The following is a 16944-nucleotide window of genomic DNA, read 5'->3' on the forward strand; positions in this document are numbered from 1 at the left end:
ATCAGGGCCTGGCCAGCTTGCAGTGATTGGGGAAGATGAATAATAATAATAATCAATACTTTATTGATCCCCTTGGGGAAATTGTGGTTGAACAGCTGCCAGACAGTATATGTTGGTGCTAGTACGGGGTTTTGGTGTCTTGTCCAAGGACACCACGGCAAGTAGCCAGGAGGAACCACTCACCCTGGGGTTCTCACATTATCTTCAGCATAATGTGATGTAATGTCTGTTACGCCAGTTAGAAGCTGAGTGATGCTACAGGACAATGACCCAAAACACACAACAGAATTCTTTACAGAAAAACAAAATCTACTTTTGGAGGGGTCAAGTCCGAGCCCAGACCTCAACCAGATAGAGATGCTATGGAACAACTTTAAGAGAGCTACACACATGAGATGTCCAAAGAATATAACAGAGCTAAAACAGTTCTGCAGGAAGAATGGGCTAAAATGTCTCTGGAACCATGTGCAGGTCTGATCCACAGCAGTATTAGGTTTTTATAGTTGTTCTCTATAAAAACATGAAACATGAGTTTTTAAAATTTTATTATTTTTATTAGTTTTTTGAGTTAAAAGAAAATCCGATCATGATTATGACAAATTAATGCAGAAATCCACAAAATTTTTAATGTTTCACACACTTTTTCTTGCCACTGTATATAACCAGCAGCTCTTCCATTGTTGTGTGCTAAGAGAAGCTGCTTTTTTTTAAATGTAAACAGTCTGTCAAGCAGCTCAAATTCTGCTAATTTCCATATTTGCATACATTAATGTGAAAGTAAAATACTGTTTTTTCAGTGATGACATGTTTTAATTGTTTTCTATAACTAAGAAACACACTTTAGTCTTGAATGTAGAGAGGGTGTCTGCCTCCTGAACCTGAACTGGGAGCTTGTTTCACAGGAGAGGAGCTTGATAGCTTAAGACTCTGCCTCCCACTCTACATTTGGAAACTCTAGGAACCACAAGTAAACCTGCACTCTAGGAATGGAGAGTACTGCTGGCCAAATATGGAATTAAATAAATTATTACATCTAAGTACATCTCATAATTTAGCTTGAAAGGAGTCAAAGATTACAAGACAACGTTCATTCAGAAGATAAAAGCAAATCATTCTTCACCAGCCTTGAGAGTGTAATAAAGTTTTAGTGCACTTCAGATGAAGGTTGAACAGAACAGTCATCTGGTCACTAAACTATAATTTGTTTGGGTTAAACAGTAATGAACATTGTATAAATCTGTGGTGCAGTTGTTTTTCAGTGCCATAATACACAAAGCAAGATAACCATCATTAACATGGCTGATTTTGGAGAGATCCTTAGGAGCATTGGAGAATTTGGATTATTTCAGCAACTTATTCTTTTTGCACTTTGTTTCCCAAATGTCTTTCAGTCTTTTGTTATGGCCAGTTTTCTTTTTATCCAGTCGGATCCAGAGCGACACTGCAACACAGACTGGATCCTCAGGACTGATCCTAACCTGACCACAGATGAGCAGCTGAACCTAACTCTGCCCCGGGAGGAGGATGGGACCTTCAGCAAGTGTCGGATGTTTGTGCCTGTGGACTGGAACATCAGTGACATCAGGGAGTACGGACTCAATGAGACCACATTGTGCCAGAATGGATGGGAGTACTACAACACCATGTACACAGCCACCATAGTGACTGATGTAAGTGGCAAGTGGACAAATTGCCTTCATGAAATTCGTCCTTTATTCTACATGTTCTTTATTTGTTTAAACAGTTTGATCTAGTCTGTGACAAGGCATCATGGGTGGAGATGATACAAGCAGTGTTTGTGGCCGGTGCGCTTGTTGGTTCTCTCTTACTGGGACCTTTTGCTGAATCGTAAGTCTGCATGTTTTACCAAACTCTGTTCTTCTCATAAGTTTGTGTGTGTTTGTGTGTATGTGTGTGTGTGTTTTTTTATTTTAAAGTCTAATCAACAATAAACTAACTTCATAGTATCAAACAAGTCTTTAAACATGAAAAAGACAACAATACAGACCAAATATTTAATCATTCTAGATGAACATGACTGACTCTAACTGCTAAATGCTAACTTTGACACCTCTGATAATCCATAGATATAACATTTAATCTAAACAGTTACCCTAAAATAAACAGTTAGGATGGGGACTGGTGACCAGAATTTCATAGGCTATTGTATTGGGTAGATATGTTTCATACTTTCTCTATATAAGAACAAAGAACACACTGTGAGAACATAAATCTACCATGCAGTTCCCCATGTGTTTAATAAATGAAGCTGTTTGTGTCTTTCTCTTTGTTTTACCACTTTTCTTACACTGTGTAATTGAACATGTCTCTTTCTGTTGCAGATTCGGTCGCAAACGAGCAATTCAAATTTCAGCAGTTATATCGCCGATTTTTATTGTAACAACAGCGTTCTGTCCCAACGTCTACTTATATTTAGCTTCCCAGTTCATGGTGGGTTTTGGATCTGGAGCTTATCTGGTCAACTCTATTATACTATGTATGTACTACAAGCTCAGTTGTTCTGCACCATTTACAGTATGTACTGTTAAAGATGGTATTTTCTTTGCAATAGTCCACATGCACCATCGATTTTATCAAAAACATCAGGTGTGGACAGTTAAAGTCATTGAGTACAAACTGCAATTTTTTTGTTTGCTGAAAAATTATCCAAACTGGAGAAAAACAGAAACGTTACACATAATCAAATGTTCTGATTGCAGGCACTGAATGGATTGGGCCATCCAAAAGATCATGGGGAGCATGTTTAACTCAGCTCTGTGCTGCAATTGGGCAGTGCATCGTGGCTGGGGTGATATATGCAGTTCGAAACTGGAGGCTAGCCCAACTAATTACAGCAGCTCCATCAGTAGTTGCTCTTCTTTACATATGGTATGCATTAAGTCTTTTTATTTCCATTGGTTATTTTATTGGTGAATTATCGATTCTATGAGCTGTCACATTCTTTGTTTCCGTTAGGTTTATTCCAGAGTCAGCCAGATGGTTGTTAAGCAGAGGAAGAACAGAAGAGGCTAAACAGCTGATTGTCAAGGTGGCAGCCGTTAATAAATGCACCGTTCCAGACTCTCTGCTGGAAAAGGTTCTGACTTTTCACCTTTTTTTTTTTTATTTATTTATCCATTTTACAGGGTCGGTCAGACACATTCACAAAGCACACACCTCTATGCTAGAATGATAACACAATTCTCTTAAAACTAGATTAATTATATCCAATTACTGTGTTCTATACTGCTCTGTTATGTTATAATAAAATACAGACACATACAGTATATTAAGTATGTAAGCTCACAGAAAACCAAAATGTTAGTGCAACAAGCCCATGTTAGTTGATGTTCAATGTCTTAAATGCAGAGATAATAAGAACATACAACTTTACATGGTTCTCATTTATGCTAGTTGTTGGAGCATCAGACCACTGAGAGCCTGTCCTATAAACCTTTTGAAAGATGTGTAGTTACTAAGGCTGTCAAGTGATTTAAAAAGATGTATCAAATAATTGACATGCTCTGTGGTTAATTATGCTAAATTAAACACATATATACATTTGTGAAAGCATTTAAAAATATTAGCACTGCGCTTGTGCTACTTCAGACTTCAGGGTTCGTAGCTGAATGCTTTGCTTTCAGTTGATATTTCATGCTCGGATTATTCTGATGTTTTGAAAATTTCTTACTGCCTCAATCGCAGACACATGTAATGAGTCCAGCTGACTGTTTTTTAAATGGAAATGTTCCATTCCTGGAGCCAAGCTGCCAGGTCGAGGGGCGTCACATGGAGTAGGATTAATCAGCTTTCATTTTCTGACTGTTATTTTTTCTGTGAGTTATTCTGGCAGCCGTAGTAGTTAGTTAACTTTCTTCCAGTTAAACTGATTATCACAGGTATGTAGCTAGAATTCTGAAATAAGGTTTAACAAACAATATTTTTACCCAGGATTATAAATGACCTACACTGATTTACAATCTCAGTAAACTACAAATATGACTTATTATCAAAAAGAGTATTGTTCAAAACAACTTCTAAACATTTCACTAATACATATTTGTTACAGATTGTCGTGAAAGATGTTAAAAACAAAGGAGGAATCAAAGTTATTCTCAGATCATCAGTACTGATCAAATATTTCTTGATCATGACACTGGCATGGTGAGTAATATCTTTTTACTTTTCATTATCCAATGTTGAAAACACTTCTATACATATATAGCACATGGGACTACTAGTAATGAAGAACCCACATAGCATCACCACCAACTCAATAGTTTCCCTGGGTACTAAGCAGCATTTTAGTCACCTACCCATTTGTTTTATTATTTATGGTTATTGGCAATTTAGAGTATTATTATCCTAACATGCATGCTGCCTGCAGTAATCGTCCCTGTAAAAGTGAATGTGTGAATTTGTTGGTTGTTTGGCCATTTCCATCCTGAGTTTCCTCTGCATGCTCCAGTTTCCAGACACAGATCAGACATTCACTGGAGGTGCAATATCTGGTGATTTGATGCTTGAGAAAAATCAGGAGCAATTCCATAAACCTATCTAGAACAACAGATGCTTGTATGTTTATGCGTGTTATATAATGTCAGTATCCTTCCTCTGTCTTTTTTGTCTTCAAACATAGGTTTTCTCTGAACCTTTCCATGTTAGGCTTGTACTTTAACATAGAAAACATAGGTTTGAACATCTTCCTGACACAGCTCTTGTTTGGTGCTATTGAAATACCAGCACATGTACTTTGCATATGGTTGTTGGAGGTTTTGGGAAGAAAAATATTACTCACAACAACACTTCTGTCTGGAGGACTCTTTAGCATGCTTATTCTTGCTGTTCCTGGAGGTAATGGCCATGGTACAGTTTGTCAAAATGGAATTATTATGTTTTCCGCCTTGTTTTTGCGTGGTTGTGAAATTTTGTTTTTCTATCTTTCGTTTTTTTCAGGTTACGGCATGGGTGCTACATCCTTAGCTGTCGTAGCACGTTTTTTCCTGACTTCTGCTTCATCTGTATGTAATGTGTTTATCCAGGAGTTGTTTCCAACATCTGTTAGGTAGGTGTCCACATGCTTATTGCAAAAAAGGATTAATTAAATGTGAAACTGTTATTGTTATAATAGTTGACCTTGCTCTTCCAGACAAACAGCAACAGCTTTAGGAGCCTTATTAGGAAGATCAGGTGCATTAGTGGCTCCACTGCTAAACATCCTGGCCATGTACCACTGGGTTATACCCATCACCATCTTTGGCAGCATTACAATAGTCGGTGGAGCTCTTAGCTTCCTTCTTCCTGAGACCAGGAGAACAGAGCTGCCAGATTCAACTGAAGAGGCCGTGAATAAAAGGTAACTGTGGCAAATATGTTCCATCATTATGTAAACTGTATGTGTAATTAGAGAAGCTGACATCCTTAATAGAGGTGCACCAAAAATAAATGTTAGTGCAAGCAGAGTGATTCAGATAAATCTCATAATCTCTGTTTCATAAGTATTTACCACAACTTTTGTTATATAAGTTAATAATTAAAATGATCAAAAACCAACTAAATATCTATTAAATTATTAGTATTTTTATTTATAGAAGACTGAAAATCTGAGAGTGGAGTTCAAATAGAGACATTAAATCACTTTATTCCTGATATCAATCCTCTCTCTTTTGTCTTTTTAGAAATGGAACCTCCACACACACACCAAGCCGTCCAGATCTGAAAACAACCAAGCTGTAGACTTTTTAAAAATGGAATCAATTCCTTCAAACATTGCATAAGTTAAAACTCAATAACATATAAACTGACCAAAAGCATTTGTTGGTTTGTACATAAAAAGATTTTCTACTGTTTCCTTTATTTCCTCATGATTTGTTTGTAGCCCACATGTGATGAAGTACGAAATAATGAACTACTGTACATGTTTTTTATCCACTAACTTAAAAATATGAAATTGTAACTATATGTCTAACTGTCTATTAATCCTCTTTGTTGTGCAACAAACTTATCTGGTATGTATTCATTTCTCTCACGTCCTATAGTGCAGTGCAGTGTTTTAGCTGATGAAATTAATATTAAATAACTCAGCAGCTCTTAGTGATGATGCATTTTAATTTACTGCTCCCTAATGGTCATCAGTGTAACAGTTAGTTATCAGTGTAACTGATCAGTGTAACTGATAACTAACTGTGCTAGTTATAATTATTAAATTGTCAAATACATTATGCGTTTCCCTCCAGGCATGTTAAAAGATACGATTTGAAAATACTAAAAATATATTTTCAACTAATAAAGTTCCTGTTGTGTGCAGTCTGTTGGACCAGGACCAACTTCCAAACTAGTTAGTCACAAAACATCTGCTTTAAACATAGATTTTAGACGAACACAGGAAAACTTTCTACTTTAACCTACTGAGTTTGAAATTAATGCAGCGCCTTGGTAGCCAGATGGTTACAGTCCATGCCATTTAAACGTAGCTTCCCAGGTTTGATTCCGGCTGAGGATCTTTGCTGCATGTCATGCCCTGCTCTCCTCTCCCTCACTTCCTGTCTGCCTCTCTACTACTATCATATAAAGGCATTCTGCAACGAAGAATAAATAAAACACACAAACAGAGGTGGTCATTATAGTTGTAATTTTACTGTAGGTCATTTGCCAATCAGTACATTAAAAAAAGTATTTTCATGTCATCATATTTACAGTTTTAAGCTGTAGAATGCAAATAGACATTTCAATCAAGTTACACCTAGTTATTACTCCTAACTGTTATCATTCATAATCTATCAAATCAAAAAATCACTTTAAGATGTATAGTTACAAAGCAAATGTTATGTTTATCTCCATGTTTGTGTCATGTTGATTTTGCAGTTCTGATATGAAGACATGTTTACTGAACAAATTACATTTACAGAATGTTGCAGATTGTGTTGAAGACAATATCAAATGTTTCTTTAAAAATGTTAATATGATTTCTGTTCTTTATTGATTCCATCTCTGCTTATTATTCACATCACATCAAATCTTCATATGCAGTCTCCACTGAAGAGATGCTTTCTAGATCGTCATCGTGTGCCTCTGCCTCAACTTTCTTTTCATCCGTTATACTGTGCTTAGCAGTCCTACCCGTTGTAACCATCCAAGCGGGGACGTTCTCGTATAATGTCTTCAGGGAGCTGACATCTACACTGCTGGTTTCTTCCTCTATCTCTTGCACCTGACACAGGATTCCTTTAAGTTCCTCCCGTTTTCTCAGATTGTCAAAGATTTCCATGGCTGCCTCCACATTTCCTTTCATGATCTCCTCCTTGTGAACAGAAAGCCTCTGTCGTCGCTCATCTTCTGTCTCCTTTAATTTCTTTTCTCTAAGAACAACTTTCTCCTCAAAAGTTTGTTGTTTTTCATTGAGTTTTATTGAACATCCATCCGTCCGACTGTTGGTCTTTGACATTTGCACTCCAGTCGTGCTGTGTTCATGAAGTGCAGGGTTTGATTCGTGCTGTTGTGCGGTGGCTTTATCAATTTGTTTATGGTCACTAACTACGTCATTCATTACTTTTACCTTCTCGGACAACAAAGGGACTCTTGTCCAACGTCTCACTTTCTTTTCTTTCGAAATTCTGTTGAGTAGCCAACAGGCACATGTTCATTTCATGTTTTGCACTTCCTGAATTTGTCTTCATGCACATTTGTAGTTCTTCAGCTGCATTTATTTTCTGTATTACATTTTTGTCCATTTCTGTTTTCTTGTCTGATTTGCTCCCTGTAAGGAGTACCTTTTTGCTTTCCTCACTCTTTGAAGCCATTGGTAGAAATTTACTTCTATTCTCTGGGTCTTGTGCTGCTCCATCAACAACGTTTTGGTGGTATGTGTCATGTAAGGTTTCTTTACTGTTTTTGCCCTGAATCGTGCTTTGCTGACCAGAGGGCAGAAGAATTTGCTTGCATTGTTTTGGAGGAACTATTGTACATTTTCCATTGTCTTTTGTGTGGAAAGCAGCTTCAGGCGAAGGAGTAAGTGTAATATTTGGATCTTCTACAACTACAGATTTCACCCATTGTGGCTTTGGGGGTAAAGCTGGCTTCTGATCCTGTGGTTTCCCACTCTTTTGGGGGAGAGGAGGTGGAGTTTCGGGGCTGGATGATTGAGAGTTTCCATTTACTACAGGGTTGGGTGTGGGGCTCTGTGTTGTTAGGGCTGGATGTCCTTCACAGGTTACTGAAATTGAAGGAGACAATTTTGTGTCAGATGGAGGCATAGACACCACAACACACTGATTGTGAACAGTCTTGCTCCTCCCTGAACAAGCCCTACCCGAGTTTCTGTATATCATTGCAGCTTTATAGTCTCCTTTAGATACATTTGCACTAGACTTCTCAAGAGATTGAAGAGCGAATTGAACATTTCCCCTCACTATATCTTCTTTATCTAGAAGCGTCTGCTTTGTTGCTGCACTCTGCAGAGACCAAATAGCTGCCTTCACATCTCCTTTGATAACGTCTTCTGTCTCATCATCAGTTGTCTGACCATTACACTCATAACCTACAAAAGGTGGCAGTGACTCTGGTGCACGATTGCTGACTATGACTGAACTCTGTTGACAATCCTCAAAGGAAACATGGCTTTCCTGATCTTTCACTGCATCACTGACCTTTGGATAAGTCCTGGTTTGCTGGCATCTGGAGGAAGAGGAACATGCTGATTGTGTCACTCCTGAGGAACTTTCCTCTTGTGTTGAGACATTCAAGTTGTATATTTTTCCAGGAACAACCGCTTCACGCTCCATGTTCAAGCTTTGCTGCTTAGCCATTTCAAGTGACTTCTTAGCTGCTTTCACGTCTCCAGATATTATAACCTCCTTTTGTGCCTGGCTTTCTTCTATTTCAGGACCTTGGGCTGACAAGTCCATGTCATAGATTGTTCCAGGTGTAATGATGTCTCGCTCCACACACATGCTTTGTTGCTTTGCACGTTCTAATGACTCCATTGTTGCCTTGATGTCCCCAGCCACAATTTCCTCTTTTTCTACAACCATAGGTTGCTTTACTGCAAGTTGTTGCTTGGCTGATAAGACATCCCCAGGGATTATCTCTTCTTTGGGAATACAGCTATCAACAGTCAAAGAGCACTCTGATGAGAACACCTTTTTGGTGTTCTTTACATCCCCTGGGAGATCATCTGAAATTGTTCGCTCTACATAGTCTTTCTGCTGGCACAGATTTCTCTTTGCTTCCTTCACATCCCCCTGAACTATTTCAATCTCTTCCTTGGCCATGCTGTGATCAACTTCATCTCCTGACACCTCGGTGTGAAGACTCTTCAGGTAGTGCAGATCTCCCTTCTCAATGCAACTCTTGTACAAGTTCACATTTTCTTTTTCATTATGACCCACTCTACATGACGCTGCTGTCCTCTGACTGCTGGCAGTAGCTAACAGGTTTCCAATGGAGGACTTAACATCTCCCCTCTCTATAATGTGACTCTCTGCTTTGGTTTCATTATTGCAGATGATTGAGTAAACTGACATCTCTGCTTGTCCACCTGCAGTTTCTTGCATTATGATTCCTTTTTTCATGTGCTTATCCTGCACAAGCAATTCATTGATCATCTGTGCTATGTTTTGGATTCTTTGACCCCTTTCAAGGTTTATAGTTGTGGTTGATGAGTAAACTGGAAGTTCTACTACTGTTGTGTTCACATTACCCTTCTCAACCTCACTAAGAAGAGTAACCTGGGGTTTCAGGGATGGTTTTAGTAATAGTTGTAACATGATGTTCCTGATATTACCCTCAACAACCTCCTCTTTCTGGATTTGCACAGTTTCATTGCTTTCAAGGAGATATTTTGCCATGTTAACATTTTTACTCTCATTTGCTTCTATTATGATGCCACTTGAATAAACAAAAGACATCTCGTGTAAATATGACAGGGTGTCAGCAACATTGTTTGCCGTGATTTTGTCCAGTGGGGTGGTCTCAAAGAGCCAGGTAGTGCACTTTACATCAGCTTTCGGTATCTCGTCCTCAACACTTTTCTTTGAGGTTCCCTCAGGTTCCTTGATCTTGTCCAGTGGCTGAGATTCAAACAGCCAAGTGCAGCGTTTCACATCTCCTTTCTGGCTGTCTTCCCTATGGACTGTTTTTATTGGGCCTTGCTCCTGAGGGTCCCCTGTCAAACTGCCAATAGCTTGATTCTCAAAAAGCCAGGTGGAAGTCCTGACATCCCCCCGCTGGACATCAGTGACGCTAACCATTCGGACAAACTTGTTGGATGCCCGCTCTGATTCAAATATCTGTTTATTGAGCTGCACATTGCTGCTTCCGAAGTCTTCAGTGACCCTGACAGAGGGCTCATCCTGGCTGGCAAAGGAGTCCAAAGGTTGTGTCTCAAACTTCCATCTGGCTGATTTGACGTCTCCTTTCTTGACGTCTTCTTGGGTGACTGCTCTGATCACATAAACTTCGTTCTCAGCCTTGATGGAATCAAGGGGCTTTGTCTCAAACATCCATCTTGCACCCCTAACATCACCACTCATTACCTCCTCTTTTTTCACTGTTGTCACTTCATGAAACTGCCCGTCTTTGTCTCTGATGGCATAAAGTGGCAGCGACTCAAACATCATGGTGCTTGACTTTACGTCAACATTGCTCACTGGTTGTTCTACAGGCACCAGCTTTTGCTCAAGGGGTTCATTTTGGATTTTGATGATTTGATGAGGTTTCAAAGTCAAACTTTTTGTTCTGGACATCACCACTTTCACCGTTACTGATACTTTGCTTGTTTGCTTCATTGTCGTCCTTATTGATCAAGTTCATAGGACAGTTCTCAAACATCCAAGTGAATTTATGCACTGAGCCTTTTTCGATGTGTTCATCCTGGTTCTGTCCAGCGGATTTTAACATTTCTGGTCCAATTTCATCAAGTGACTGGGATTCAAAAAGTTCCTTGACTCTTGAGACATCTCCTGACTGAAAGTTGACCTGGCTGACACATTTTACATCTTGTTCTGTGATTGATTCCCTTCTTATTCTATCTAAGGCTTCTGTTTCAAAAAGATGTTTGACTGTTTGAACGCCAAACTCTGACTTGACAGAATCATGTACAGCTTTAAATTGTACTCCTCGCCATCTTTGACGCTGTCTAGAGGCTGTGATTCAAAAAGCCAAGTAATGGATTTGACATTAGTGTTGTCAATGGCTTCTTGAGAGAGTTAGAGGAGTTGTCTCAAACATTGCTTGGTTATCCTTGAAGCTTCCAGCTGCAATAGCTTTTTCCTTTTCAATAACCTCCTCATCAGAATGTGCAATTTTGCTCAAAGGAATTGTTTCAAAAAGATGTTTGAATCCCTTAACATCACCCTTTTCAACCTCTTGTTGTTTGATTGAGGTGTTCTTTTGAAACCACTGTTTTTTGCTTTGTTTTCCTCCCTGCTCATCAGCTGTGAGGGTAATTTTCTTCAGGTGTCCAACTTCATAGCTGTCACTAAGAGTGTCCATTGGTTGCATTTCAAACATCCACAGAGAAGTCTTGACATCACCACCAATTATTTCTTCTTTTGCCAAAGAGCTTTCTGTTGCGTCTCCTTTCAGCGTTGCCAAAGGCTGCGTTTCAAACTGTTTCCTTTTGTTGACAACATCAGCCTCTCCTTTGCAATCGTCAACCATTCCTTCAAAGGTCCCTACACCGGCGACCTCTTGTATTGTGTCAAATGGCTGAGTTTCAAACATCCACCTCTTTCGATCAACTCCTTCTCTGTGCCCTTCTTCCAACGATATACCCCGAATGATTTTCACTTTATCAGTTCCCTTATTAATCAGATCCAAAGGCTGGGTTTCAAAAAGCCAACGGGCAGTGCTGACATTGCTACTGTTTATCTCCTCCCTGCAGATGGATTTAATCTCCTGCATATTGCCACTGTTGTCTCTAATGGCACAGCAAGGATCTGCCTGGAAGAGTTTCAGAGTCTTCTGGACATCTGCTTTCTGTTCCTGGAGCTCAGATCTCAGCTTCAGGAGGCTATGATCCTCTATAGAGTTGCAGCGTCCCAAGTCACTCAATGGTCTAGATTCAAAAAGCAGTCGAGCCCCACTCACATCCCCTGGCTGAATGGGTTCTTTCAGCACTGCCTCCACCAGTTCACCTTCTTCTGTCATTGATTTATTTAAAGAATCTAATGGCTGGGTCTCAAACAGCCAAGTTGACACTCTTAAAGAACTCTTTTCCACATTGTTTTTTTTTTTTTTTTGGTCTTTTTAATAGATTGCTGTAGGTGCATGCCAAGCGGGCGTCTCCACAAGACAGAGGATGGTGGATGGGAGTGGAGCGATGATGAGCTGGATGAGGAGAGTGAGGAGGGCAAAGCTGCTGTGGCAGGTCTGCGGGTGAGACTGTGCATGCCTGCATTCTCCAAAAGTATCATTTGCTTACTTAAAAACTTTACTGTATTGCTCAAGGAACCCCTTTAGCCAGCAGGTGGTGTCAGTACCTACACTTGACTTTGCATTTTTTGAGGCCATTCTGCAGTCACCCAGAGTGAAGGACGGCTCCCAGAATATCGAGGTGAGTCTGTTTGTAGTGGACATGATCTGAAAATCTTGATACTAATGTCATGTCTTGACAGAGGAGTCTGTATGGCTGTCTTTTGTGTTTAAGTCAAAACTGTAGCGTGCTTTGATTTACTGTATTTGCAAACTTGTGTGTCTTAGCTTTTCCCACCAGCAGATGGCTCCGCAGGACATTTGCAACCACCCGGTGCTGCACCAGAGAGACCTGCGAATGTGGGACACTCAGGAGAGGATGTTCCACCGCAGGCTCCCACTCAAACAGGCAGTCCTTCACATGCTCAGGTTAAAACAAATACTGTATGGAGAGAGTTCATTATCCCAGGCTGTGTCTTTCTTGTCAACTGTATCAGTTTTTGTTAGTTTGGATTTAAAAGTTTTGTTCAGCCAAATCCTCTGGCCCTGTCTTAATCACGATGATGTACTGTAGACTTGTCTCTGGGTACTCTTATGCATGTTGTGATGACTTTAACAAGGACGTAGTAAAAAGTAGTAATTTGACTTCAAGTGACCAAAACTACCAGTGGAGGGGAGAGTAAAACATTCTTAACTCCCTGTTGTCTATTCTAAGCAGAGTTACTGTGTTAACCCATTTACTGTTGCTGTTGTAGGATCCTACTGCAGCCAATTCTAGTGGTCCCATCATCATTATTAGCATTATTGTTTTCACAAACGTCATCTGAAGTGGTTCCCTCCCTTTATTTCATCTCCTGTGTAGTTGCTGCCAATTTGCAGAAGATTGTTGATGATCCTCATAGTAACAAAAATTTGACCTTTAAACTGGTGAGTACATTAGCATAAATGTTTATGATGCAGTACAGTGGTTTCTGTCTATTGATGTGTAAAATACAGATTTCCCAGGTTCCCAGGTCAGTTATTGGATCATACATTAAAGTCTTGTTGCTCTTCTCCTCCAGGCATCTGGTGTGGAGGAGTCGGAAATCCCTGATGATGTTAAACTCATTGGATTTGGGCAGCTCAGCATCAGTTAAGTCAAATACAGGCGGCAACAAAGGACAGAAATGAATGGTATTGCACAGCTGCATTGTAGTCAATTCCAAGAAACCACTACTGCCAAAGAGAGGAGGAGAAGGTAGATGATGATGATGATGATGATGATGATGATGGAGGAGGAGACATGAAGCTGGCAGAAGTGTGACACTACTGCAGGATGCATGAGGACCACATTGAGAAGAGGCTCAGTTCATCACAGGAATCACACTTGAAACGTTTACAGTGCGCTTATACAGTAAATGGGAGAAGAGATGCAATCAACCATATCAACCCTTTTTTCTTTGTTTTCTTTCTCTTGATACATAAGCACAGTCCAACCATCTCTTGTCTTTTTTTTACTCTTTCAAGTCAAATGTGCCACAAGACTCACTTGAGTGTCTAACGTATTTTCCGCACTAAAATAGGTTAAAATAAGGTGCACCTAAGAGCCTTCAATTTTCTCAAAAGCCGACAGTGCGCCTTATAATCTGGTGCGCCTTATATATATGGATCAATATTGAGCCGCAACAGGTCTCGCAACTACGGTAAACAGCCGCCAACTCAATTTTCCCTCGTAGAAGAAGTAGCGCGCGGTGCATGCTGGGATATATGACTGCGCGAAGCGTGCCATTTCATTTCCATTTGTGTGTTTGTGCAAAAACCCCAAAATAGCTCCTATTAAGAGACACGCTTACCATGCAGAGTTTAAACTCAAGTCGATCAGTCACGCAGTAGAACACGGGAACAGACCAGCAGAGAATTTAACATTAATGAATCAATGGTGCGGTTTCTTGTCTTTACTGGAGTTGTGAACTGAGGAGTACAATGCTCTCAACTACACTTTATTCTATCTTTTCTTTATGTAACCGAAAGAAACAGAAAGAAACAAATAATACACATCGTTACACATTTGATATGTTACACTCGCACACGCTAGCTTGACTTGAATGAAGCTAATTACAACAACACACACACGTAATTTATCACATGTAACATTTAACAACTAACATACTTCTAATGACAATAAACATGTTAATACTTACAAAGACAAATGCTTTCCAAGGCACAAACATATAAATCACACTCGGCATAAACATGAACCAGTTCGTTTTACTGTGGAAACTAAACTAGTTTAATTTACCGACGGAGAAAATACGTCAAAGCTGTTCTATTGAACAGAGAGTGGAAAGAGCACTCACTCTGCAATTAATTATCTTAACAAAGATCAACTAAAATACACAACTCTCACTCTGATAAAATTTTTAAGAACAATACTATAATACTTTTTAGCTGCCTTTGTCACAACTTATTGTTATTCATTTATCACTTGAACTGAAAGGCATGACACGGCCAGAGCAGCGAAAATTCTACATCACTGACTTTACCTTGGGAAAATAATAAAACAGCTGTTTATTCATTTTGGGAGTGAACGGAGTTGTCAGAACGCTGGTTTGTAATCTATTAATAAAGTTTGACCGACCTATCTGACTGTTTTGTTGACATTCCCTCTATCTAATGTTGCATAACGTAACGCCAGCCTCTACTGTAGCGTCTATTCTATGCGCCTTATAATGCGGTGCGCCTTATAGTGCAGAAAATACGGTACACTGAAATTGAAAAGTATAAATTGAGCCTTAGTTTGTCCAACTTCACATTTTACTCGTGCGATTGGTGAAAAATTAAGTCTGTGTGATTATTTGGTGAATTTTATGTACACCTGACTGAGAAATCTAAGAAATCCTTTAACACTTACACAAATACCTTAATAACACATTCTACCATTGGTTTAGGTAAATTTTTTAATTATCAAAGTCCTTTATCGACCAGCCTAAGGCAGTGCAATGATTTCTTCTCTCCACTGTGTGTAGTAGTTCTGTCAAACATAACCAAAGAGTTTAGGCTCTGACTGCACTACTGAAATAATTCAGATATACACAAATGAACTCTAACTGTCCCAAAATTGTTGCAGTTATAACACAAAAACTTTGACAGATGCTGTTTTTCCTGAGAGATTAAAGGCCGTATTACTTTCCCAGATTGAGACCTGCCTAATATTCTTGTACTATGCAATAATTATTTTCTTTCTATCACTTTGCCACTGATAACTAATATATTTCTCTTGGATTGAATTAAACCATTTTTTTTGTGTGTGCACCACAACAGGAGTTCAAAAAGAGTCAAACCAGCAAAATGTACAGCCGAATACACCTTTACTCATAAGTAGTAAGTGTAACTTAACATGCCAACAAACAGACACGGGTCATTGCTGTTTTCCATGTCCCCTTGTAAGAGGTCGTGTAGCCTGTTTACAATAATTGACCTAACAGCTGAGAAGAATCCTGAATGCTGGCAGGCTGCCTACTCATGAACTTCTGTGGAGGTGTGCATTCTCAAAAACTGAACGTGCTCTACCAAAGTAAAACAACCTTAAAAGGGGCAGTTCACCAAAATTGATCAAAAATATATTTAGTCACTTGCCTTCAAAAGGCATTTAGATAGTTTAGGTTTAGGTGCGAGTGAAGGTTTTGAGACATTTGGTCTTGATGAGTTTTACCCCCATTAGCCATTTCTTAGTTAACCTGGAAAAGTTTGGCAATTATTATTATTATTTTTTTTGACTGGATCAGTTCTAAGAATTTTGGTGGTCCCAAAACTTTTTAACTAGTGCCAAGGTATATTTATATTTCCTTTTGTTCTTTGACCAAGTATCTACAAAACTAACAACATTCCCATCGTACTCAGCTGTACTTTATGTTTAGTGATAATTAGCAGGCGTTAAGCCATTAAGACGGTGAACTTAAGCTTGCTGTCATTGTGAACACGATAGCATGATTGTACAGCTGTAGACTCTGGTTTCAGTGCAAACAACAAAATTCCAGTCACCTCTGTTATACTAATGGCTGCATTTGCTCAATTGGCACCATATCGATTTTTAAACATGTACTTTTGGGATTGCATTGGGCTTGTAATCACACTCTGTTCTTTGATGTGATGATATGCAGTTAAGATATAATAAGAAAAACCTGTCCAAAGGCTAATGGATAAAATTGTATTTTAACAGGCACGGGTTACACTTTTCTCTCTTTGTCTGTAAGTGTGTGATTTTTGGTGATTATCAAAAGACTAAGGTTTAAATTTCTAAAATTATATCCCCTTTATCATGTCAAACTATAATTCTGCCTCTTTGTGATGACATCGAATGATTAGCGGTAATTCAATTAGATAATTGGCAAGAACTTGTTTCTCTTTTTTTTTTTTTTGCTTTTCTTTCGCACAGAACATCACATATATTTTTAATGTGCTTAATCATACAATGTGTACATCTACACATGCATAATTTGAAATGGCGTATTTGTGATAAAATGAAAGCGATTCCTTGACAAATGATATAAATTG

At 39.0% G+C, this 16944-nt stretch overlaps 2 protein-coding genes across 2 annotated transcripts; one reads left to right on the forward strand and one right to left on the reverse strand.

Moving 5' to 3' along the window:
* The first annotated feature begins 1295 nt into the window (after positions 1–1295).
* LOC113172269 (solute carrier family 22 member 13-like) lies at positions 1296–5813 on the forward strand. Its single transcript, XM_026375162.1, has 10 exons — positions 1296–1670; positions 1745–1848; positions 2343–2497; positions 2721–2889; positions 2977–3097; positions 4070–4164; positions 4640–4854; positions 4957–5065; positions 5150–5356; positions 5679–5813. The coding sequence occupies exons 1-10, from the start codon at positions 1296–1298 to the stop codon at positions 5734–5736; spliced, it is 1608 nt and encodes a 535-aa protein (XP_026230947.1). The 3' UTR covers positions 5737–5813.
* A 1193-nt stretch (positions 5814–7006) lies between these two features.
* On the reverse strand, positions 7007–12389 carry LOC113171978 (xin actin-binding repeat-containing protein 1-like). Its single transcript, XM_026374733.2, is given in 6 exon segments — positions 7007–7564; positions 7566–10704; positions 10706–11036; positions 11081–11141; positions 11230–12210; positions 12294–12389. Coding segments are annotated over 6 exon segments (5166 nt in total).
* Positions 12390–16944: the final 4555 nt, after the last annotated feature.

The sequence above is a fragment of the Anabas testudineus genome, chromosome 17, assembly GCF_900324465.2.
Source record: "Anabas testudineus chromosome 17, fAnaTes1.2, whole genome shotgun sequence".
NCBI classification, from domain to species: Eukaryota; Metazoa; Chordata; class Actinopteri; order Anabantiformes; family Anabantidae; genus Anabas; species Anabas testudineus.